The 19,282-nt window shown below is 45.3% G+C and overlaps 1 protein-coding gene across 3 annotated transcripts in view; it reads right to left on the bottom strand.

The window, feature by feature from the left end:
* The window catches only part of METTL21A (methyltransferase 21A, HSPA lysine), a 120,958-nt gene that overhangs the window by 56,516 nt on the left and 45,160 nt on the right, over window positions 1–19,282 (bottom strand). For all 3 annotated transcript variants that reach the window (XM_068244971.1, XM_068244969.1, XM_068244970.1), the window contains exon 3: window positions 5,004–5,112. In XM_068244971.1, the coding sequence (XP_068101072.1) occupies window positions 5,004–5,112 (109 nt within the window). The remainder of the gene's footprint in view (window positions 1–5,003; window positions 5,113–19,282) is intronic.

Genomic DNA, 19,282 nt, shown 5'->3' with positions numbered 1-19,282 from the left:
GGGCTTACAATCTAGTTCTTATCATAGTCCTATATCTATGAATGTATTGTGTAGTGCATGTATCATAGTCTAGCGCTAATTTTAGGGGGAAGCCAATTAACATATATACTGTATGTTTTTAAGATGTGGGAGGAAACTGGACTGCCCTGAGGAATCCCACCCAGGCACTGGGAGAACGTACAAACTCCTTATAGATGTTGACCTGGGTGGTAGTCGAACCCGGGGACTCAGCTCTGCAAGGCGAGAGCGCTGACCACTATGTCACTGTGCTGACCCGATTGACAAGTATAAATACATCAGAGGCAATACATAAGCTTTCCAGATAAGCTTTTTGTCCATAGACTTGTACAAAGGACAAGGGAGCATGGTCTGTGTATGTAAAAAAAAAAAAAGGGTTTGCCATCTATTTAGGGAGGGGTTCTTTATTGTAAGTGCAGTTAAAGTGCAGAATATTTTACCACAGGAAGTAGTTATGGCAAATTCTATACCTGCATTTAACCACACCTGTACGACTATTTTTGTATTCTCGTCCAGTTTGCTAGTGGTGATACTCGCGGGGGTTGCGTGGCCACAGCCCTACCCACCCCATTGGTTTTCCGTTTCGGTGATTGGGGAAGAGTAGCAAAGCTTCTCGGAACCAGTCGCAGTGCCTGTAATGAATGGACATGACCCCAATCATGTCCATTCATAAGAATAAATGTGAATGAACAGAAAAAAAACCCCACTTCCTTGCAATCCAGGCAGTGTTTCTATCGCCATCTAGTAGCAAAAAGTTGCATTAAAAGTGAAATTACACTGCACAGATTTTATTTATTAAAATAAAATCCATAAATAGTTGCCTGAAGGACTTAGCTTTTTTTTAATATGTATGTTATGAGGGTATATTACGGTTTTTCTTAGTACATAAAGGCTTACAATTGATGGGACACAAAAAAAAAAAACAAAACAGAAAAAATACACCTTTATTTCGAAATAATATATTGTAGCCATACACTGTACTAGGGACATAATTTAAATGTGATAGCCGGGACTAACGGGCAAATAAAATGGGTGGGTTTTATTTATAGCAGCATTGCTTATTTTAAAACTATAGGGGGTGGAAATGAAGAAAGTGTATTTTTTCTTTTTTTTGTGTGTGTGTGTATTTGCCAATAAAATGCATAGAAAATAATTACTGAAAACAAGTATTGCTCACAAAAAGCTTAATTCAAAAATCAAGATATAGATCATTTACGTGTGACGATTAGTGATAAAGGTATTGGCGAATGAATGGGAGAGGCGCTGAGAGGGAAAAAATTGCTTCCGTCCTTATTAAAGGAGACCCTCAGATGCTGTGACGGAAGATGGAGGCGGATGTTCTTCGGGTGTGCACATGTGTGGGGAGCGAGGCTGTGGTGCTGAAGGACAGCGAAACCTCGCTCCCCATCGCCTGGTAAAAAAGAGTGATGCTCCCTAACGATCGGCCATTGCGCAAAGGAAATGGGCAATAGGATTCGCCGGTAATCCTCGCGTGATGGCAAGGTGATAAGTAGCTTGCATCTGCAAGCTACTTATCACCTAAAATTGGATATGGCCCTAAGAGCTTTCTGAGAGCTTTTAAAAAAACGCTCCCATTGGCTTACGGTAAAAAGTTTAGGTGGAAGAAGGATAACATTAAATATCTCGGGATATATATAAGTAGTTCCAATAAAGACCTTTATGTTTCAAATTGTGTTCCTCTTTTTAACCAATTGAAGAAGGATTTGGGCAGGTGGAATGCTTATCATATCTCATGGATAGGTCAAATATATTCTGTCAAGATGAATCTTTTACCAAGATTCTTGTATTTATGTGAGACTTTACCGATAGCAATCCCCTACTCTGTCCTCCGTAAGCTCCAAAAAGATGTTTTGAGATTCATTTGGGCGAAAGGTAAACCTAGGGTCTCATACCGAGTAATGGAATCACACAGGTCCCGAGGGGGTTTATCAGTTCCGCAATTTAAATTATACTATCTTGCTACGCAACTACGTCAATTGGCGGAATGGCTTTCTTTTCCTCTTAGAACCAAGTGGGCAGAGTTGGAGGATGAAACGATTTCCCCATATGCTATCGGGTCCCTTCCGGGGCTTGCAAACATGGTAGGGATAAAAAAGCCGTTGCTTAAATACAGTTAAATTCACATGGAATTTATGGCACAGAGCTCGTATCAAGTAAAAAAAAAATGAATTTTACTCACCTGGGGCTTCCAAAAGCCCCCTGCAGCTGTCCGGTGCCCTTGCCGTGTCCCTCCGATCCTCGTGTCCCCGCCGGCAGCCACTTCCGGTTTGGCCGTCAGGAGCCGACAGGCTGGGAACACGACTGATTCTTCGCGTTACCAGCCACAATTGCGCCCTCTATGCTGCTATATGCTTCATGCTATTGTGGCTGGGAACACGAAGAATCACTTGCGTTCCCAGCCTGTCGGCTCCTGACGGCGAAACCGGAAGTGGCTGCGGGCGGGGACACGAGGATTGGAGGGACACGGTGAGGGCACCGGACAGCTGCAGGGGGCTATTGGAAGCCCCAGGTGAGTAAAAGTCATTTTTTTTTTACTAAAGGATCACTTTAAGGGGGAGTTACTGGAATTGTCTTAATTCAATGACCAGAGCTTTTGATATGGGGGTTTTGGTCAGTACCTGTTCTGAGATTAATATTTACTATATGTTTGGTGAAATTCATAGGTAATCTCTAATGCAAGTTTTACTTTACTATCATGTTGGGTTTCTTATTATTTTCTTATTGTTTGTTTGGTTTTGATGGGCTTTAGACCAAGCATATAGTTATGTGCTATGTGTTTATAACACGTTCTGTTGGAGTTATTTGTCTTAGTTATATGGAACATTTGTGCATTTAGACATATATCATATGGCATGCAATGTATGTTTCTTTTTTCCAATGTCTTTTCAAATAATTTTATTTTATTTGAGATATTGAGGCTATTGCAATTTTTGGAGGGATCTGTCATGTTGCTATGTCTATTGTATGTTAACTGGTTTTTGAATCTTCTTGCAATAAAAGATTTAAAAAAAATCACGGTAAAACTGTGCGACTTTACTGTGATTTTAATGTAAGTTAAGCTTGGTGTAATTGACTTCTTAAAACAGAAGGAAATTTGCAATAATTCAGTTATAAGTGAACAATTGTGGTTACCCACAATGCACTATTACTAAATGTGCAAATTATCCCTTTTCGCCCTTGTTAAGCAAAGCAAGCATCCAGAACCGCTGGTGTATAGCAAGCCTATAGCTTTAAGTTTTACACAGCCATATCAAACCCACATGCAGACAGCCTGTTTCGGACTTTTGGTCCTCATCAGTACATGGCAGGGATTGATAAGGCTGTATGAAATAGGGCTTGGACCAGTACAACAGAGTAACCAAGCAGCTCAGGGTGACCTAAACTACTAGGAATGTATAGGGGGATAAAAGGAACCAAAAAGCCCTCCTACTAAAAAAGCAAAGCTTGCTATAGGCTTGCTATACACCAGCGGTTCTGGATGCTTGCTTTGCTTAACAAGGGCGAAAATTGATAATTTGCATATTTAGTAGTATTGCATTGTGGGTAACCACAAATGTTCACTTATAACTGAATTATTGAAATTTCCTTCTGTTTTAAGAAGGCAATTACACCAAGCTTTGCTTTTTTAGTAGGAGGGCTTTTTGGTTCCTTTTATCCCCCTATACATTCCTAGTAGTTTGGGTCACCCTGAGCTGCTTGGTTACTCTAATGTAAGTTAATGAGAGCATTTTTGAAAAAGCTCTCAAAACAAAAAGCGCTCAGTAAAGCACTTATAGGGCTTGTTCACACTACAAGAGCTTTTCTAAGCACTTTGTGATTTTAAAGTCTCTTGCTAATGTTATTCTATGTGTGTGTTCTCACTGGAGGGATGTGATTTTGTAAAAATCCCCCATAGCATTGCATTAGCAAGAGCTTTTCAAAATCACTAGCGCTTAAAAAGCTCCTTGCAGTGCGAACAAGCCCATAGTGTGTCTGAGCCCTTGCAAAGACTGTGGCTATAAACAGAGCTCAAAGTTTTAGCTCGGGCTCTTCCCCATGCACCGCTTCAGATCAGCGCTCCGGCGTTTGCCTTTGCTAAGTTCCTCTTTGCTGCTTACTCCACCCAAAGGGCAGAGCTTTGTGTGGAAGTGAGAGGAGGTTAAGGTTAAAAATATTTTCTTTAATCAGCTGCTCTGCCTAGACTAGTATCCAAATGGCTAACAAACATGGAAAATTTCAAAGGCTAGATAAGTTCCTGAGAGATGCATTTTGGGTTGTGGCCATTTTTAAAGTAGGTTAAAAGGCTGACATAACAGTCAATAAAAAAAAAAAAAAAAGTATTTTTTCCCCTACTTTTTACTATCCATACACTTAACATATTTGCTTTTGTGCACAAGTAATATTGTCTGTCCACAAATTCCCAAAGTAGAGTTTATCTGCTCTGAAAGCTGCCATTACATTTTATTGCATAGCACTGTATTTATATATCAAAATCTAACTAGTGATCACTTCTCAGCTCTTTCTGCTTTTCAGCTCAGTTTCAACATTTTGCTAATGTTTACTAAATGTATTTGTCAAAGGAACAAGGAGCTTTCCACTGAGGTGCTGTGTTTAACTGAATGTGGTTCTGCGTCAATTTTTTCGGGGGGTAGTAGATTGTATCCTGTAAATAATATTTTAGCGCAAAAAGGAAATGCTGAGTTCCAAACCCCTTTAAATGTTACAAATGTAAGATTTATTTTAGTGCTTGGATGTTGTCCTAGTAAAAATAACTACTGTTGTATATGGTCATGATGACATCTTGCTGTTACTGAACTCTTAACAAGATTCATTACTATTACACTACAGTAAAGCTGATAAAGATAATAAAACATTTTTAACTAATCACACAGATCATTTCTGCTAGTATAAAAAATGGGTTAGAAAATCATACATCAGTAGCAACAACTGTATACATTTTGTTTAATGGATTTGGTTATACTTACCAAGTAATGCAGACACAATACCAACCAATCCTGTCCCTGCTCCCAGCTCTATAACGGAGCACCCTTGAAGGTTGATACCAGTTTCTAAGTACATGCAGAGGACAATTGCCTGTAAGGTGATGGTACACAAATTACCTACAAAGTAATTTAATTTCATTCATATTTTATTTCATTTGTTATATTCCATGTCCAATTCAATTTAATATATTTAGCAGTCTATAAATCACATACAGTATATGTAAAAACCATCATTTACTACAGTAACACGTGCAATCATTTTTATTAATTGCTAGAAGAAATACTGTACTTCACTCGGTCTTATAATGGCTACATTTAATCTATAGAGCAGAACTTAGACTTAGGCACTGTGTGCCTGTTACTTTCTGCTACATTTGACAGTGCTATTAAAGAAAATAATGTGAGAGGCACGGTGAAGGTAGCATTTCTGACTTTGTTTTAAAAAAAATGGTGCCTGTTTGACCTTTGCGCTTACTGCCTTTAATATCCTAAGGCTGGGCGTTTACTTATCCACCACGGGCCACCATGGTATGGAACTGAACATGCACTGAGGGCTCGTTCACACTGCATTCTGCTTGCGTTTGCTGGGGTGTTTTTGTCGCAACTGTTTTTTTTCGACTACCGGCGCTTGGGTGGGCGTTCCATTTTTGTGAAAAGCGATTTTTTTAAGCGCTTTTCCCGAGCGTTTTTTTAATTCACTCCCTGACGCAAGTCAGGAAGTGAACTCTTTGACCCGGAAAAGAATAAATACAATGTATTTATTCTTTAAAACGCGAACGCAATCGCCCCACAAAGCGATTTTGTGAGCGTTTAGCGCTCTTCCTATACCTTCTATTATAGCTATCGCCCCAAAAGTGGTCCAGGCACCTCTTTGCTGAACGCACTGCTCACGAACCACGCTGATATGAACCTTCTCATAGAGATTCATTGCACAAGCATTTTGGGAGCGATTTTGAAAATCGCTTGCGCTCGAAAAAAGGGCAAAAACGCCCCTAGTGTGAACGAGCCCTGAAAGAATATTCACTTACACTTTAAAGAGATATAAAGATGGTAGCCTCCAAGTTCCTCTCACTCACATTTTCCCTGTAGTTGCTCCCCAGCAGTAAATTACTTCTGTGTTCTGACAAAATAATTACAAATTAAAATTGCTATTTTAAGATGTTATTAACTTGAAGCAACTTCTTAGCTATAGTTTCTCAAAAGTGGTGCCCTACTACACTCAGCAGAGAAATCCTTCCTCAGGGGGAAAAAAATGTAATTCCTGGGTTATCACTACAAAACAAGTTTTGTAAGAAATTGTGAAAACAACACTGATTCACAGGAAAGTATTTGAGCAATATGCACAATCAGTAGCAAAATAAAAACAAGAATAACTGCAGTCAGATGAGTAGCAAAATAAAAACAAATAAAATAACTTTAAAATAAAATACAATCCACATGTGGAAAATTCTTTACGACTGTTGCATAAAAAAATGAGTGAATGGTCCATTGTTCATTTTGTAAAATAAAAAAGGTAACCCAAATTAAAGCTTTAAACAAGATCAATAACCCCGTCCATGGTACAGAAACCAAAACTATAACCCACTAGCTGTAGGATATTAAAGGAAACCTAAACCGAAAAAAAAAGAGAGTTTCACTTACCTGGGGCTTCTACCAGCCCCATGCAGCCATCCTGTGCCCTCGCAGTCACTCATGGCTCTTCCGGTCCCATGCTGCCAGCTAGTTTTGTTTTTTCCGACTGCGTACCTGGTGCAGGAAGCTATCGCGGACATTAACACGTACATTTTACGCGTTACGGGTGCAATGCGTAAAATTAGAAAATCTGTTCCTAGTGTGTGGCACACATCAGATAGATTCCTGTCAGATTTAACTTGACAGGCATCTGACAAAAATCTGATGGTCGAATCTGCTGCAAATCTATAAGTGTATGGCCACCTTTAGAGCAGGCAGACAGCCCAGCGCCCTGACATCCCTTCGCAAAGGCCTGTTACAAGGTAATTTCAAGCTCTGGGCCCCGGCAGACACTGCTTCCAATACAACCCAGGCTCTAGTAAGTCGGGCCTGGTGGCTATGTCAAATCTAGAGGACATATGGAAGTATTTGCGTAGCCTACCTACCAAAAAAGATCTTGATGAGCAAACTGAGCGCATGGATTCCTTAATGATGGCAGAAATCGCAGTGATCCGGTTAAACCTCACAGAACTCTCGGACTGTGTGACCACAGCAGAAGCAGACATCACGGATCTCCACATGGAAGTTGCCCGCTTCAGAGAGGCCGGGGAATAGCAGCAATCCCACAATCACATGCTCCGAACACAGGTGGAAGATCTTCAAAACCGCGGACACAGGAATAATATCTGGTTGTGTGGCATCCTGGAGTCTGTACAGCCTGATGCCATATTTTCCACTCTTCAAGCCCTGTTTAATTGGGCACTCAAACGACCTGCTGAGCACACGCTCAAGATGGATTAAGCGCATAGAGCCCTGCGGGCTGTGCTAAGCGACCAATAGCCCCTCAGAGATATCATCTGCAGGCAGCACAATTTCCGTGAGAAAGAGGAGATCATAACGATGGCACATCGGAATGGTCTGCTTGACTTCCAGGGCAAGCACATCTTGCTGTTCCAGGACCTGGTGCCATCTACTTTGGCCCAATGCCATGCGCTGAGACCTCTGCTTCAGGCCTTACAGCAAGGAGGAGCGACATATCGCTGGGGCTACCGTTCCAGTTGTTGGTTCAAAGGGTCCCTACTCTTTTACGCTGCGACAGCCACAGGATCTTCCTGCTTTGTTTCAGGTTGTCTCTATCGCTGCAGTCGATGTGCCAGACTGGGTCCCAGATGAGGTGCTAACTGGCCACCCTCAGCGAATTAGAAGGCCACATTAATCCGGGGTGTGATCTGGGAGCAATTTTTGGCAGAGTCCGGTTGATCCCGCTCCTCTTCCCCTCCTTTTTCTTGACCTTTCCTGGGGATGGTTTGTGAGGGGGCCCGCACACCTCGTGAGCTGCTGGATCGACTGTCATTCCAGCGATCACTTAAAGTGAACTCACTGAATGCCAGGGGCCTTAATTTCCCAAGAGAAAAGGTCTTCTATCCTCAACATCTATCACAAGGAAAGAGCCAGTGTTGTCTGCTCTGGTTGAACTCGATGGACGTATGTCTTTTTTCAACCAAAATAACTATGTAACTACAGCAGACCCATTTTACAGGGCCCTCCCCTTCCAAATTATACAGCATATATTATAAAACTGCATGTTCCAGTTGCCCACAAGATACTAAGATAAAGGGAACTGCTGTAACGATTGTATAACGTATTGGTGTAGCAACACAGACGTCTAATTATTGTGTGATCTGCAGTATCACCAATAATGCACGTATAGAAGGCAGAGATGTCGTGACAATAGTGTTTGGTGCAACAGTAGAGGGTGATCTCACCAGTAGGGCTGGAGAGAACTACCAGAGGAATTGGCAGATAGTTTGACTAAACCTCACCAGGGGAGCTGGTGGGTACTATCTGCAGACAATCTGTGCTAGGCCCCACCAGAGGAGCTGGAGGGTACTAGCCAAGATAGAAGCTGGGTAGCTAGGAGCCCGGAGCCCATACCAGAGGGGCTGGTGAGTGCTATCAGCAATAGCAAATAAACAGTTTAGCTAGACCTCACCAGAGGAGCTGGTGGGTACTATCAACACCTCTCCAGTGACAAGGGCTCACTGGAGAGTAGAAGGGTCAGACAGGCAAGGTTCAGCAACAGAGAGGCAGGTACAGTACAAAATCAGAAGGAAAGAGAATAGTAATGATTCAGGCAGAGGTTCGGCAACTTAGATCAGATGGGCAGAAGTACAGAAACGTAGAGCAGAATCAGAGTCAGAGATAGGCCAGAGTCGTACACAGAATATCAATAATACAATAAGGCAATAATCCTAGTCTTGTGTGAAATCCCTGGTTTCCTCCCAGATCAAAAACACACCGGAACTAGTCTAAGGTCTGAGCGCTAACACTGACGTATTCGCAACAGCAGACAGTTTACAAGTGAGCGGAGAAAGCTTATGAAGCCGCGAGGAGAGCCCACAGCCACGCCCCTGCCAATCAGCCAATCCGAGCGCTGTGAGTCTCTCCTGACGTCAGCTGACCGGCGCCTTCCCCCAGCATAAAGGTCCTGTCTCCGCGCGCACCTGCATGAGACAGCTACCCTATGAACAACTGACAGTCCCGTCCCTGGCGTGCTAGACGCCAGCGGAACGGGTGAGGCCTCAGAACCGAGAACAAAGGCGGCTGCAGGGACATCCTGCGTACCCGCAGCCGCCATCACGGGATGTTACAACTGCGATATTGTTCTCTAGGGACACCTCTTTATACGTTGTCCTCTCACTATAGCGATCCTCAAGGATGGTTCAATCTTATTAAGGGTTCTCTGTATAATCAGGTGGTCACCATTGGCTTTTATGCACCTAACACACAACAGGTTACGTTCCTCCAGTCCTTTCTCTCTAAACTAAGTTCTTTTGCTGAGGGTAGTATAATAGTGGGGGGGTAACCTAAATCTCACCTTGGACCTGGAACTCTAATCTTCCACTAAAAAGTCGCCATTATCTTATAAGGCGTTACACAAATGCAAGTCACTTTTGAAATCATTGCAGTTGATTGATGTGTGGAGAATGCATAATCCTTCTACAATTGACTATACCTTCTTTTCAGAACCCTCAGAACTTAGATCCTCCACCCAGGCCAACCTGCCATTTAAAAGGCCCCCTTATACCCTGAAGTATCTGAGAGTCCATATTATTCCTGATCCCAAGAAATTAGTAGCCTGCAATTTTGATCCAGCACTGAACCACCTTAAGCAGGACTTGGCAAGCTGGGATAAGTTGCAGTTTTCATGATGTGGAAAATCTTGTATTATTAAAATGACGGTTATGCCCTGGCTGCTTTACTTATTCCAGACACTCCCTATCCTTATCCCTGGCTGTTTTTTCACCCAGGTAACTAGGGCCTTTTCCAGATTTATATGGAAGGGTCAGAAATCAAGGATGAAATATTTGCTCCAGACTGCACCAAAAGAGATGGGAGGTATGGCAGTTCCAAACTCCAGACTTTATTATGTGGCAGCGATTTTGATCCGTGTCATTGACTGGCACAGACATTCTACTCAGAAGAGGTTGGTGGGAATGGAGTATTAGTTAATGGGGGGACGTCTCGGATAGGTTCCCTGGTCTAAAACACCTTACAGGTCAGCTTCCCCAGCAGCTACTCTTATACTACAGTCTACAGACAATACTTATGATACATAGATATCGGAGTAACCTTAATAGCTCACCTTGGCCCACTCCCCTCCTTCCCATCCTTGGCAACCCAAACTTCACACCAGGTCTTCCTGCTAGATCCTTCCTTAACTGGCGTAATATAGGCACTCTTCAAGCGCAACATCTTTTGAAAAAAGATAGTAATTGTCTTTCATTCCTGGCCTTGCAACATACTCTTAACTCACCTACATTAGATATATGGGGATGGTCCCAGATTAAACATTTCCTCTAATCACGAGGCCATAGGACTGATTTTGGGAGTCCCTTAACGGTTGAGAGGACGTGTATGGGGGAGGGTCCAATCCAAGATACCTCTCTAACTGCAGACCTTAACCACTTTATCACCACAGGTGCATATATACACGCTCCTTTTAACATCCTTTGCCCACCAGGAGCGTAGATATACGCACCTCCCGTCGCTGTCCGCGCTCCTGCTCGCTCTCCCGCATGCCGCCGGCTGCTCGCCCCGGGATCAATGAACGTGAAAAACCGTTCCCGTTCGTTTGTTCTCAGCCCCCCAGCAATGATCGGCTGCTTCTATGAGAAGCAACACGATGATTGTGAAAAAAAAAGTTTCCAAGCCTCGTTGAACTTCCTGTAAGCGTACTTCCTACGCTTACACGGCGCATTTACAAAAAATTACTGTGGCCATGTTGTGGCCAAATAGTAAAACTACATCTAAAACATTTTTCATATACAAATACATACTTTTACACTATAAATTAACTCATTACCTCCCACACTCCCCAATTTAATTTTTTTTTTGTAATAAAAAGAAAAAAAATTACAATAAAAAAAACAAAAAAAACAAAACAAACATAAATACCGTATATACTCGCATACAAGCCGAATTTTTGACCCCCAAAAAGGGGGTCAAAAGTTGGGGGGTCGGCTTGTATGCGAGTCTTCCCTGGTGGTCTAGTGGTGGGTGGTCGGGTGGTCCGCGCCCCGCTCCCCCCCCTCCCCGCTCCCCCCGCGGCCGCTGCTGCTATTACCTTGTTAGACAGCGGCCGCTTCCTAATCCGCGTTTCTCCTCTTTCTCAGAGTGTATCACAGCAGCGCGCCCGGCGCTGCTGCTGTGACGATGCAGGGGGCAGGAAAGAGCGGTTCCCTTGGTAACGGCGATACAGATCGCCGCTATAGGGAGCCGCGCTCTTTCCTGCCCCCTGCATCGTCACAGCAGCAGCGCCGGGCGCGCTGCTGTGATACACTCTGAGAAAGAAGAGGAACGCGGATTAGGAAGCGGCCGCTGTCTAACAAGGTAGTAGCAGCAGCGGCGGCCGCGGGGGGGAGCACTACCCACCTATGCTGGGCACTATACTGGCTAAACTGGGCACTTTACTAGCCATACTTGGGTACTATACTAGCTAAACTGGGCACTATACTGGCTAAACTGGGCACTTTACTAGCCATACTGGGGCACTATACTAGCTAAACTGGGCACTATACTGGCTAAACTGGGCACTTTACTAGCCATACTTGGGTACTATACTAGCTAAACTGGGCACTATACTGGCTAAACTGGGCACTATACTGGCTAAACTGGGCACTATACTGGCTAAACTGGGCACTATACTAGCCATACTGGGGCACTATACTAGCTAAACTGGGCACTATACTAGCTAAACTGGGCACTTTACTAGCTAAACTGGGCACTATACTAGCTAAACTGGGCACTATACTGGCTAAACTGGGCACTATACTGGCTAAACTGGGCACTATACTGGCTAAACTGGGCACTATACTAGCTAAACTGGGCACTATACTGGCTAAACTGGGCACTATACTAACTAAACTGGGCACTTTACTAGTCATACTGGGACACTATACTAGCTAAACTGGGCACTATACTAGCTAAACTGAGGCACTACCTACCCATACTGGGCACTATACTGGCTATACTGGGCACTTTACTAGCTATACTGGGCACTATACTAGCTATACTGGACACTACCTACCTATACTGGGCACTATACTAGCTATATTGGGACACACTGGGGGGCTGCACCAATCCAGCATTTCCTACCCCCGGCTTATATGGGGGTCAATCATTTTTCCCTGTTTTTTCAGGGAAAAGTTGGGGGGTCGGCTTATATGCGGGTCGGCTTATATGCGAGTATATACGGTAGTTACCTTAGGGACTAAACTCTTTAAATATTTATGTCAAAAGGGTACAACACTGTTACTTTATAAACTATGGGCTTGTAATTAAGGATGGATGCAAAACTGAAAAAAATGCACCTTTATTTCCAAATAAAATATTGGCGCCAAACATTGTGATAGGGATATACTTTAAACGATGTAATAACCAGGACAAATGGGCAAATAAATTTCATGGATTTTAATTACAGTAGCATGCATTATTTAAAAACTATAATGGCCAAAAACTGAAAAATAATGATTTTTTTCCCACTTTTTTTTCCTATTTTCCCATTAACCCCCTTGGCGGTATGAAAAATACCTCCAGGGGGCAGCACAGCAGTTTTTTTTTTATTTATTTTTTTTAAATCATGTAGCGAGCCCAGGGCTCGCTACATGATAGCCGCTGCTCAGCGGCATCCCCCCAGCCCCGCCGATCGCCTCCGGCGATAGGCGATCAGGAAATCCCGTTCAAAGAATGGGATTTCCTGGAGGGCTTCCCCGTCGCCATGGCGACGGGGCGGGATGACGTCACCGATGACGTCGGGACGTCATTGGGAGACCCGATCCACCCCTTGTCGCTGCCTGGCACTGATTGGCACCGGATAGCGGCGATCGGGCGCGCGGCGGCGGCGATCGGGGTGCTGGCGCAGCTGGCAAAAAGTGCTAGCTGCGTCCAGCAAAAAAAAAAATTATGAAAATCGGCCCAGCAGGGCCTGAGCGGCACCCTCCGGCGGCTTACCCTGTGTCACACACGGGGTTACAGCTAAGGAGGTTAAAACACGTTTAGAATAAAATAATTCTTGGCATAATGTCCCACCTAAAGAAAGCCTAATTGGTGGAAAAAAAAAACAAGATATAGTTCATTTCATTGCGATAAGTAATAATAAAGTTATAGACTAATGAATGGAAGGAATGCTGAAAGGTGAAAATCGCTCTGGTGCTCAAGGGGTAAAACCCCTCAGTGGTGAAGTGGTTAAAGTTAGGTGGGAACGTGACCTTGGGGTGGAGTTCAGTCCTCAGCAATGGCGGAAGATTTTCATCTTTGCCCATAAGTCCTCCATTTCTTCCAGGAGCCAAGAGGCGGGATATAAAATATTCTCACGCTGGTACTACACGCCACCTATATTACATGAGATGTTTCCCAATACTTCTGATCTGTGTTGGCGATGTGGGTTGGATAAGGGTACCATACTCCACATATTCTGGTCCTGCTGCAAACTTACCCAGTATTGGTCTGAGGTGAGGGTCATGATGCATATTCTGGTGGATTTTCTACCTCCTGACTTTCCTGCATTTTTCTACTTCACCACAATACCTGGTCTATCAAGAGGTACAAAAAACTTTGGATTAGGGAGATGGTCAATGCGGCCAAGGCCTTGATTGCTCGTAAATGGAAGTCCCCAGAACCTCCATCAATCAAGGAGTGGCTGTTGGAAGTTGACTGGATGCAGAATATGGAAGATCTAACCACAACAATGCAGGGGAGACGGGAGCAACTCTGGAGGACGTGGTTCAGGTGGTTGGTGTAACGATCGGTGTAACACAGAGAGAATCTGATTATCGGTGATCTGCAGTATCACCGAAAATACAGATATATACCAGATTATCGATAAACTGCAGTATCACCGACAATCAGATATATCTTCTAACCTCTGGACACCTGAGTGACAAGGAGTGTTTTGGTGCAACGGTAATACTTTGAGAAGCACACCCTGATGGCGGGTGCAAGAGCAGATAGGAATCCTGCTAGGCAACTGGTTCCTTCCATAGACTGAACTCTCCCGGGGGAGGAGTCAGACAGCGAGTGGGAAGGACAGAACGTGAGTGACACAAAGGAGGGTGTCACTGACAGGTCAGTGAACTATCTCCTAACAGGAGAGATAGTTCTCGAGGTCGGACAAGCCAGGTCGTTAACACACGGACAGATAAAGTACAGAGACAGTAGGCAGATACAGAATCCAGGGACTAGCCGGTTTTGGCAACAGGGAATCAGAAAGACAAAGGTACAAAATCAGAGATCAGGAGAATGGTCAGGAAAGCAGAAAGTCATAACAGATAATCAACAATGCCTAGACTTGAGTGTGAGCTCCAAGATTCTCACACTCCAGGAACTAGACTAGATAATAAGAACAATCCAGATGATACTGAATTCCTAGACTAAGGTGTGAGATCCCTGGCCATCAACACCTTTGGAAACTGGTCTAATAACACAGATATAGACAAGGTCTGAGTGCTACCACGTAGTGATCGCAAGGGCAGACAACCAGCAAATGCCCAGCCACCAGTATATATAGTTCAGCGCTCTCCAGCGCCTCCCCCAAGTGCTGGACCAATGGAAACTGTTTCTGGCGTCAGCTGACCAGTCTGGTCAGCTGATCCCCCACTGACTGGCATAAAGCTCTTCCTCTCAGCGCGCGCGTCCACCTAAACCTATGTGGACTACAGCTCCCAGCCACACCAGACCCCTGTGAAATGCCCGCTGTGCTGCACGCGGAATCCGCCGCCATGCCGCTGGCGCATGCGGTGTTTCCTCCGCATTCGGGCAGATGCAAAGACGAGTGAACACACACACATCAGTAGCCACGCTGGACGCGGAATCCGCCGCCTTGCCAGAAGTGCATGCGGCGGTGCTTCCGCGTTTTCTCACAGTACCCCCCCCCCCCCCCCCCCGGCTTCTCAGGGTGCAGGGCATGAAATTTCTTTCTCAACTCGTTAGCATGCATGCGACTGCCAGGTACCCATGATCTTTCCTCAGTGCCATAACCCTTCCAGTGCACCAAGTACTGCACTGAGTTCTGTACCATGCGGGAGTCTAATATTTTTTCCACTTCATACTCAGGTTGATCGTCCACCATCACCGGTGGAGGAGGAGTGGAATGAGTATGCCCGGCCGTTTTGAGGAGAGACACATGGAACGACCTTACGCCACGCATGCTGGCAGGAAGATCAAGGGCATATGTGACGTTGTTGATCTTCCTGACGACCGGGAAAGGACCCACATATCTTGGTCCCAACTTGGGCGAGAGTTGCCTCAGAGCCAAGTGACGTGTGGACACCCAAACCAAGTCCCCTGGCTGGAACCTCCACTCAATGGAGCGTCTCTTATCAGCTTGCCCCTTCTGACTACAAAAAGCCTTCTCCAAATTCCTTTTCACCATTCCCCATATGTCCCTAAAGGACTCCTGCCATGCCTCTAGGGCCGGAAACGGAGTGGAAGCCACTGGCAAAGGAGAGAACTTGGGCGACTTCCCTGTCACCACCTGGAATGGCGAAAACCCGGAGGAAGAGCTTTTCAGGTTATTGTGCGCAAATTCCGCAAAGGGCAAGAACTTGACCCAGTCAGTCTGAGCCTCTGCCACATAGCACCTGAGAAACTGCTCCAGGGACTGATTGACTCTCTCGGTTTGCCCATTGGTCTGTGGGTGGTAGCCTGATGAAAATGACAGCTTCATGCCCAAATGTTGACAAAATGCCCTCCAAAATTTCGAAACAAACTGGACTCCCCGATCAGACACTATATCTTCCAGAATGCCATGCAGCCGAAAGATATGCCCGATAAAAAGATCGGCCAACTCCTGAGCCGAGGGGAGTCCTTTCAGGGGCACGAAATGGGCCATTTTGCTAAATCTATCGACTACCACCCAAATGACCGACATGCCCTCAGATCTCGGGAGTTCCCCCACAAAATCCATGGACAAATGGGTCCATGGTTCACTCGGGGTGGGCAAAGGCTGCAATGTTCCCACAGGTGCCAGACGGGAGGGCTTACTCCTAGCACACACTGCACACTCTCTTACAAACGCCTTACAGTCGGATGCCAAGGAAGGCCACCATGCACATCTTGCGACAAGATCCTGTGTTCTGGTGGCGCCGGGATGACCAGAGTTCTTGTGAGAGTGGAACATTTGCAAAATCTGCAGACGGTATGGTAGGGGCACAAACACAACTCCCTCAGGCTTCCCTTCAGGAACATTTTGCTGAAAGGGGCTCAATGTCTCTGTCCAGTCCCCCCAAGTCTCTGTGGCTGCCAAAACCACTCTTTGTGGGAGGATGGTCTCTGGGTCTGAGGGCTGTGCTGTCTCTGGCTCAAAACATCATGACAAGGCATCCGCCTTGATGTTTTTACTACCCGGGGTATAGTAATTACAAATCTAAATCTTGAAAAAAAAAGTGACCACCGAGCCTGTCGGGGGCTCAATCTCTTAGCTCCCTCGATATACTCCAGGTTTTTGTAATCAGTGTAGACTGTAATAGTATGTTCTGCTCCTTCCAGCCAATGACGCCACTCCTCGAAGGTTAACTTGATGGCAAGGAGCTCTCTATTGCCTATATCGTAGTTTTTCTCTGCGGGTGAATACCTACGTGAGAAGTAGGCACACGGGTGTAATCTGCCCTGTAACCCCGAGCGTTGAGACAGCACAGCCCCTACCCCAACCTCTGAGGCATCTACCTCCACCACAAAGGGATAGGAAATGTCCACGTGCCTCAAAATGGGGGCGGTACAAAACAATTTTTTCAGAGTGGAGAATGCAGTCTGTGCTTCCAGGGACCAGTGATTAGTATCCGCCCCCTTCTTAGTGAGAGAGGTTAGGGGCGAGATGACCGTGGAGTACCCCTTTATGAACCTTCTATAGTAATTCGCAAATCCTAAAAACCTCTGGAGAGCCTTCAACCCCACTGGCTGAGGCCACTCCAGAACAGCCGAGACCTTGGCAGGGTCCATAGAAAGTCCCGAGGTAGAAATTATGTACCCCAGAAATGCGACTGATGTCACCTCAAAAATGCACTTCTCCAGTTTGGCATACAATCTGTTTTGTCTCAGTTTCTGCAAAACCAACCGGACGTGAACTCTATGTTCCGAGAGGTTAGACGAGAAAATTAGTATATCGTCAAGATATACCAAGCCAAACTTCCCCAAGATCTCTCTAAACACCTCGTTAATAAGTTCCTGAAAGACGGCCGGGGCGTTACACAACCCGAAGGGCATCACCAGGTACTCGTAATGCCCGTCGTGTGTGTTGAAGGCCGTCTTCCATTCATCGCCCTCTCTGATCCGTACCAGGTTGTATGCCCCTCGTAAATCTAGTTTAGAAAAAAATCTTGGCATTGGTGACCTGAGTAAATAAATTGTCAATCAGAGGCAATGGATAGCGATTCTTTACCGTAATTTTATTCAGGCCTCTATAATCAATACACGGCCTTAAACCTCCATCTTTCTTCTTTACAAAAAAGAACCCTGCTCCAGCAGGTGACCGAGAAGGCCGGATGAACCCCTTGGCTAAATTTTCTCGAATGTATTCCTGCATGGCCAATTTTTCTGGCCCGGACAAGTTATAGAGGTGGCCTCTAGGGGGCATACAACCTGAATGGAGATCAATAGGACAATCAAAAGGGCGATGTGGGGGAAGTTTGTCGGCTGACTTGGCACAAAACACGTCTGAAAAATCTGAGTACTGATCTGGCACACCCTCCACATGCACCTTAGTCTCTCCCAATGTTACCTTCACTAGACAGTTTTGAAAACAGTGGGGAGACCAGCTGGTTAGCTGACCAGTGGCCCAATTGATCTGAGGTGAGTGCACCTGTAACCAGGGCATACCGAGAATAATCGTGGAGGTGGCTATATGGAACACAAAAAACTGTAACCTTTCAAAATGTAATACCCCGATAGTAATTCCTACTTCTGGTGTCTGAGACAGCGGACTGTTTCCCTGCAGAGGGGAGTCATCCACCGCCGTAACCTGAATACGTGGGTTTATCGGCGTGACCGGAATACCCAATTTTTTTAGCAAACTCAAAATCCATAAAATTAGCTGCTGAGCCTGAGTCAACGAAGGCCTCAGTAACTTCAGACTTATCTTCCCAAGAAATAGTACAAGGGAGAAGAAGTCGCTCGTCATTGAGGGGTACCAAATGAGCGCCTAGGGCCTGACCCCTGAGTACACCTAGGCAGTAGCGTTTCCCGACCTCTTGGGACAATTTTGTACCCTATGACCCCCCTCTGCACAGTAGAGACACAACTGTTCAGACAACCTGCGCTTCCGCTCCACCTGAGACAAACGAGACCGACCAATCTGCATTGGCTCAGATGGAGGTGAAGCGGGTGAAGGTGGAATTACTGGAGGTGCAGCATGAGACACAATTTTTACAGTACTTCTTCCACGGGTCTGCCTATGATAGCGCAGACGGCAATCAATTCGGATGGCAGATGCAATGGCTTCATCAATGGACCTAGGTTCAGGTTGTCCTAACAGGAGTTCTGAAACCTCCTCTGAAAGCCCCGACAAAAAACAATCAAGTAGTGCATATGTGTCCCACCTGGCAGACACTGACCACCTCCTAAACTCTGCTGCATAATCCTCCACCGAACCCTTGCCTTGACGCAATAATTTAAGCTTCCGCTCAGAAGTCGAGGCAATGTCCGGATCGTCATAAATTATGGCCATAGCATTAAAAAATTCCTCCACAGAGGTCATGGCTTTGTGATCGTCGGGGAGACTATATGCCCAGGTCTGGGAATCGCCTGAAAACAGGGTCTTAATAAATGTGATTCTTTGAGTAATGGTTCCTGACGTATTGGGTCTTAACTCAAAGTATGACAACACTCTACTCCTAAAATTTCGGAAATCAGATCTGTGACCAGAAAACCTTTCTGGTACGGGCATACGTATGTTCGTGCTAAGAGGAGATCGCACATCATTCACAGCCGTCTGTACGGCATGAACAGACCCAGACAATGCATTGAGATGCGTCTGGTGACTGCCCAGTACCCGGTTGATATCTTCCACCGCAGTGGCGAGGGTACCCAGACGGGCC

The sequence above is a fragment of the Hyperolius riggenbachi genome, chromosome 7, assembly GCF_040937935.1.
Source record: "Hyperolius riggenbachi isolate aHypRig1 chromosome 7, aHypRig1.pri, whole genome shotgun sequence".
In the NCBI taxonomy this organism is placed as follows: Eukaryota; Metazoa; Chordata; class Amphibia; order Anura; family Hyperoliidae; genus Hyperolius; species Hyperolius riggenbachi.
Note: the sequence above shows the minus strand (reverse complement) of the source record. Positions and strands in the feature narration are given on the sequence as shown.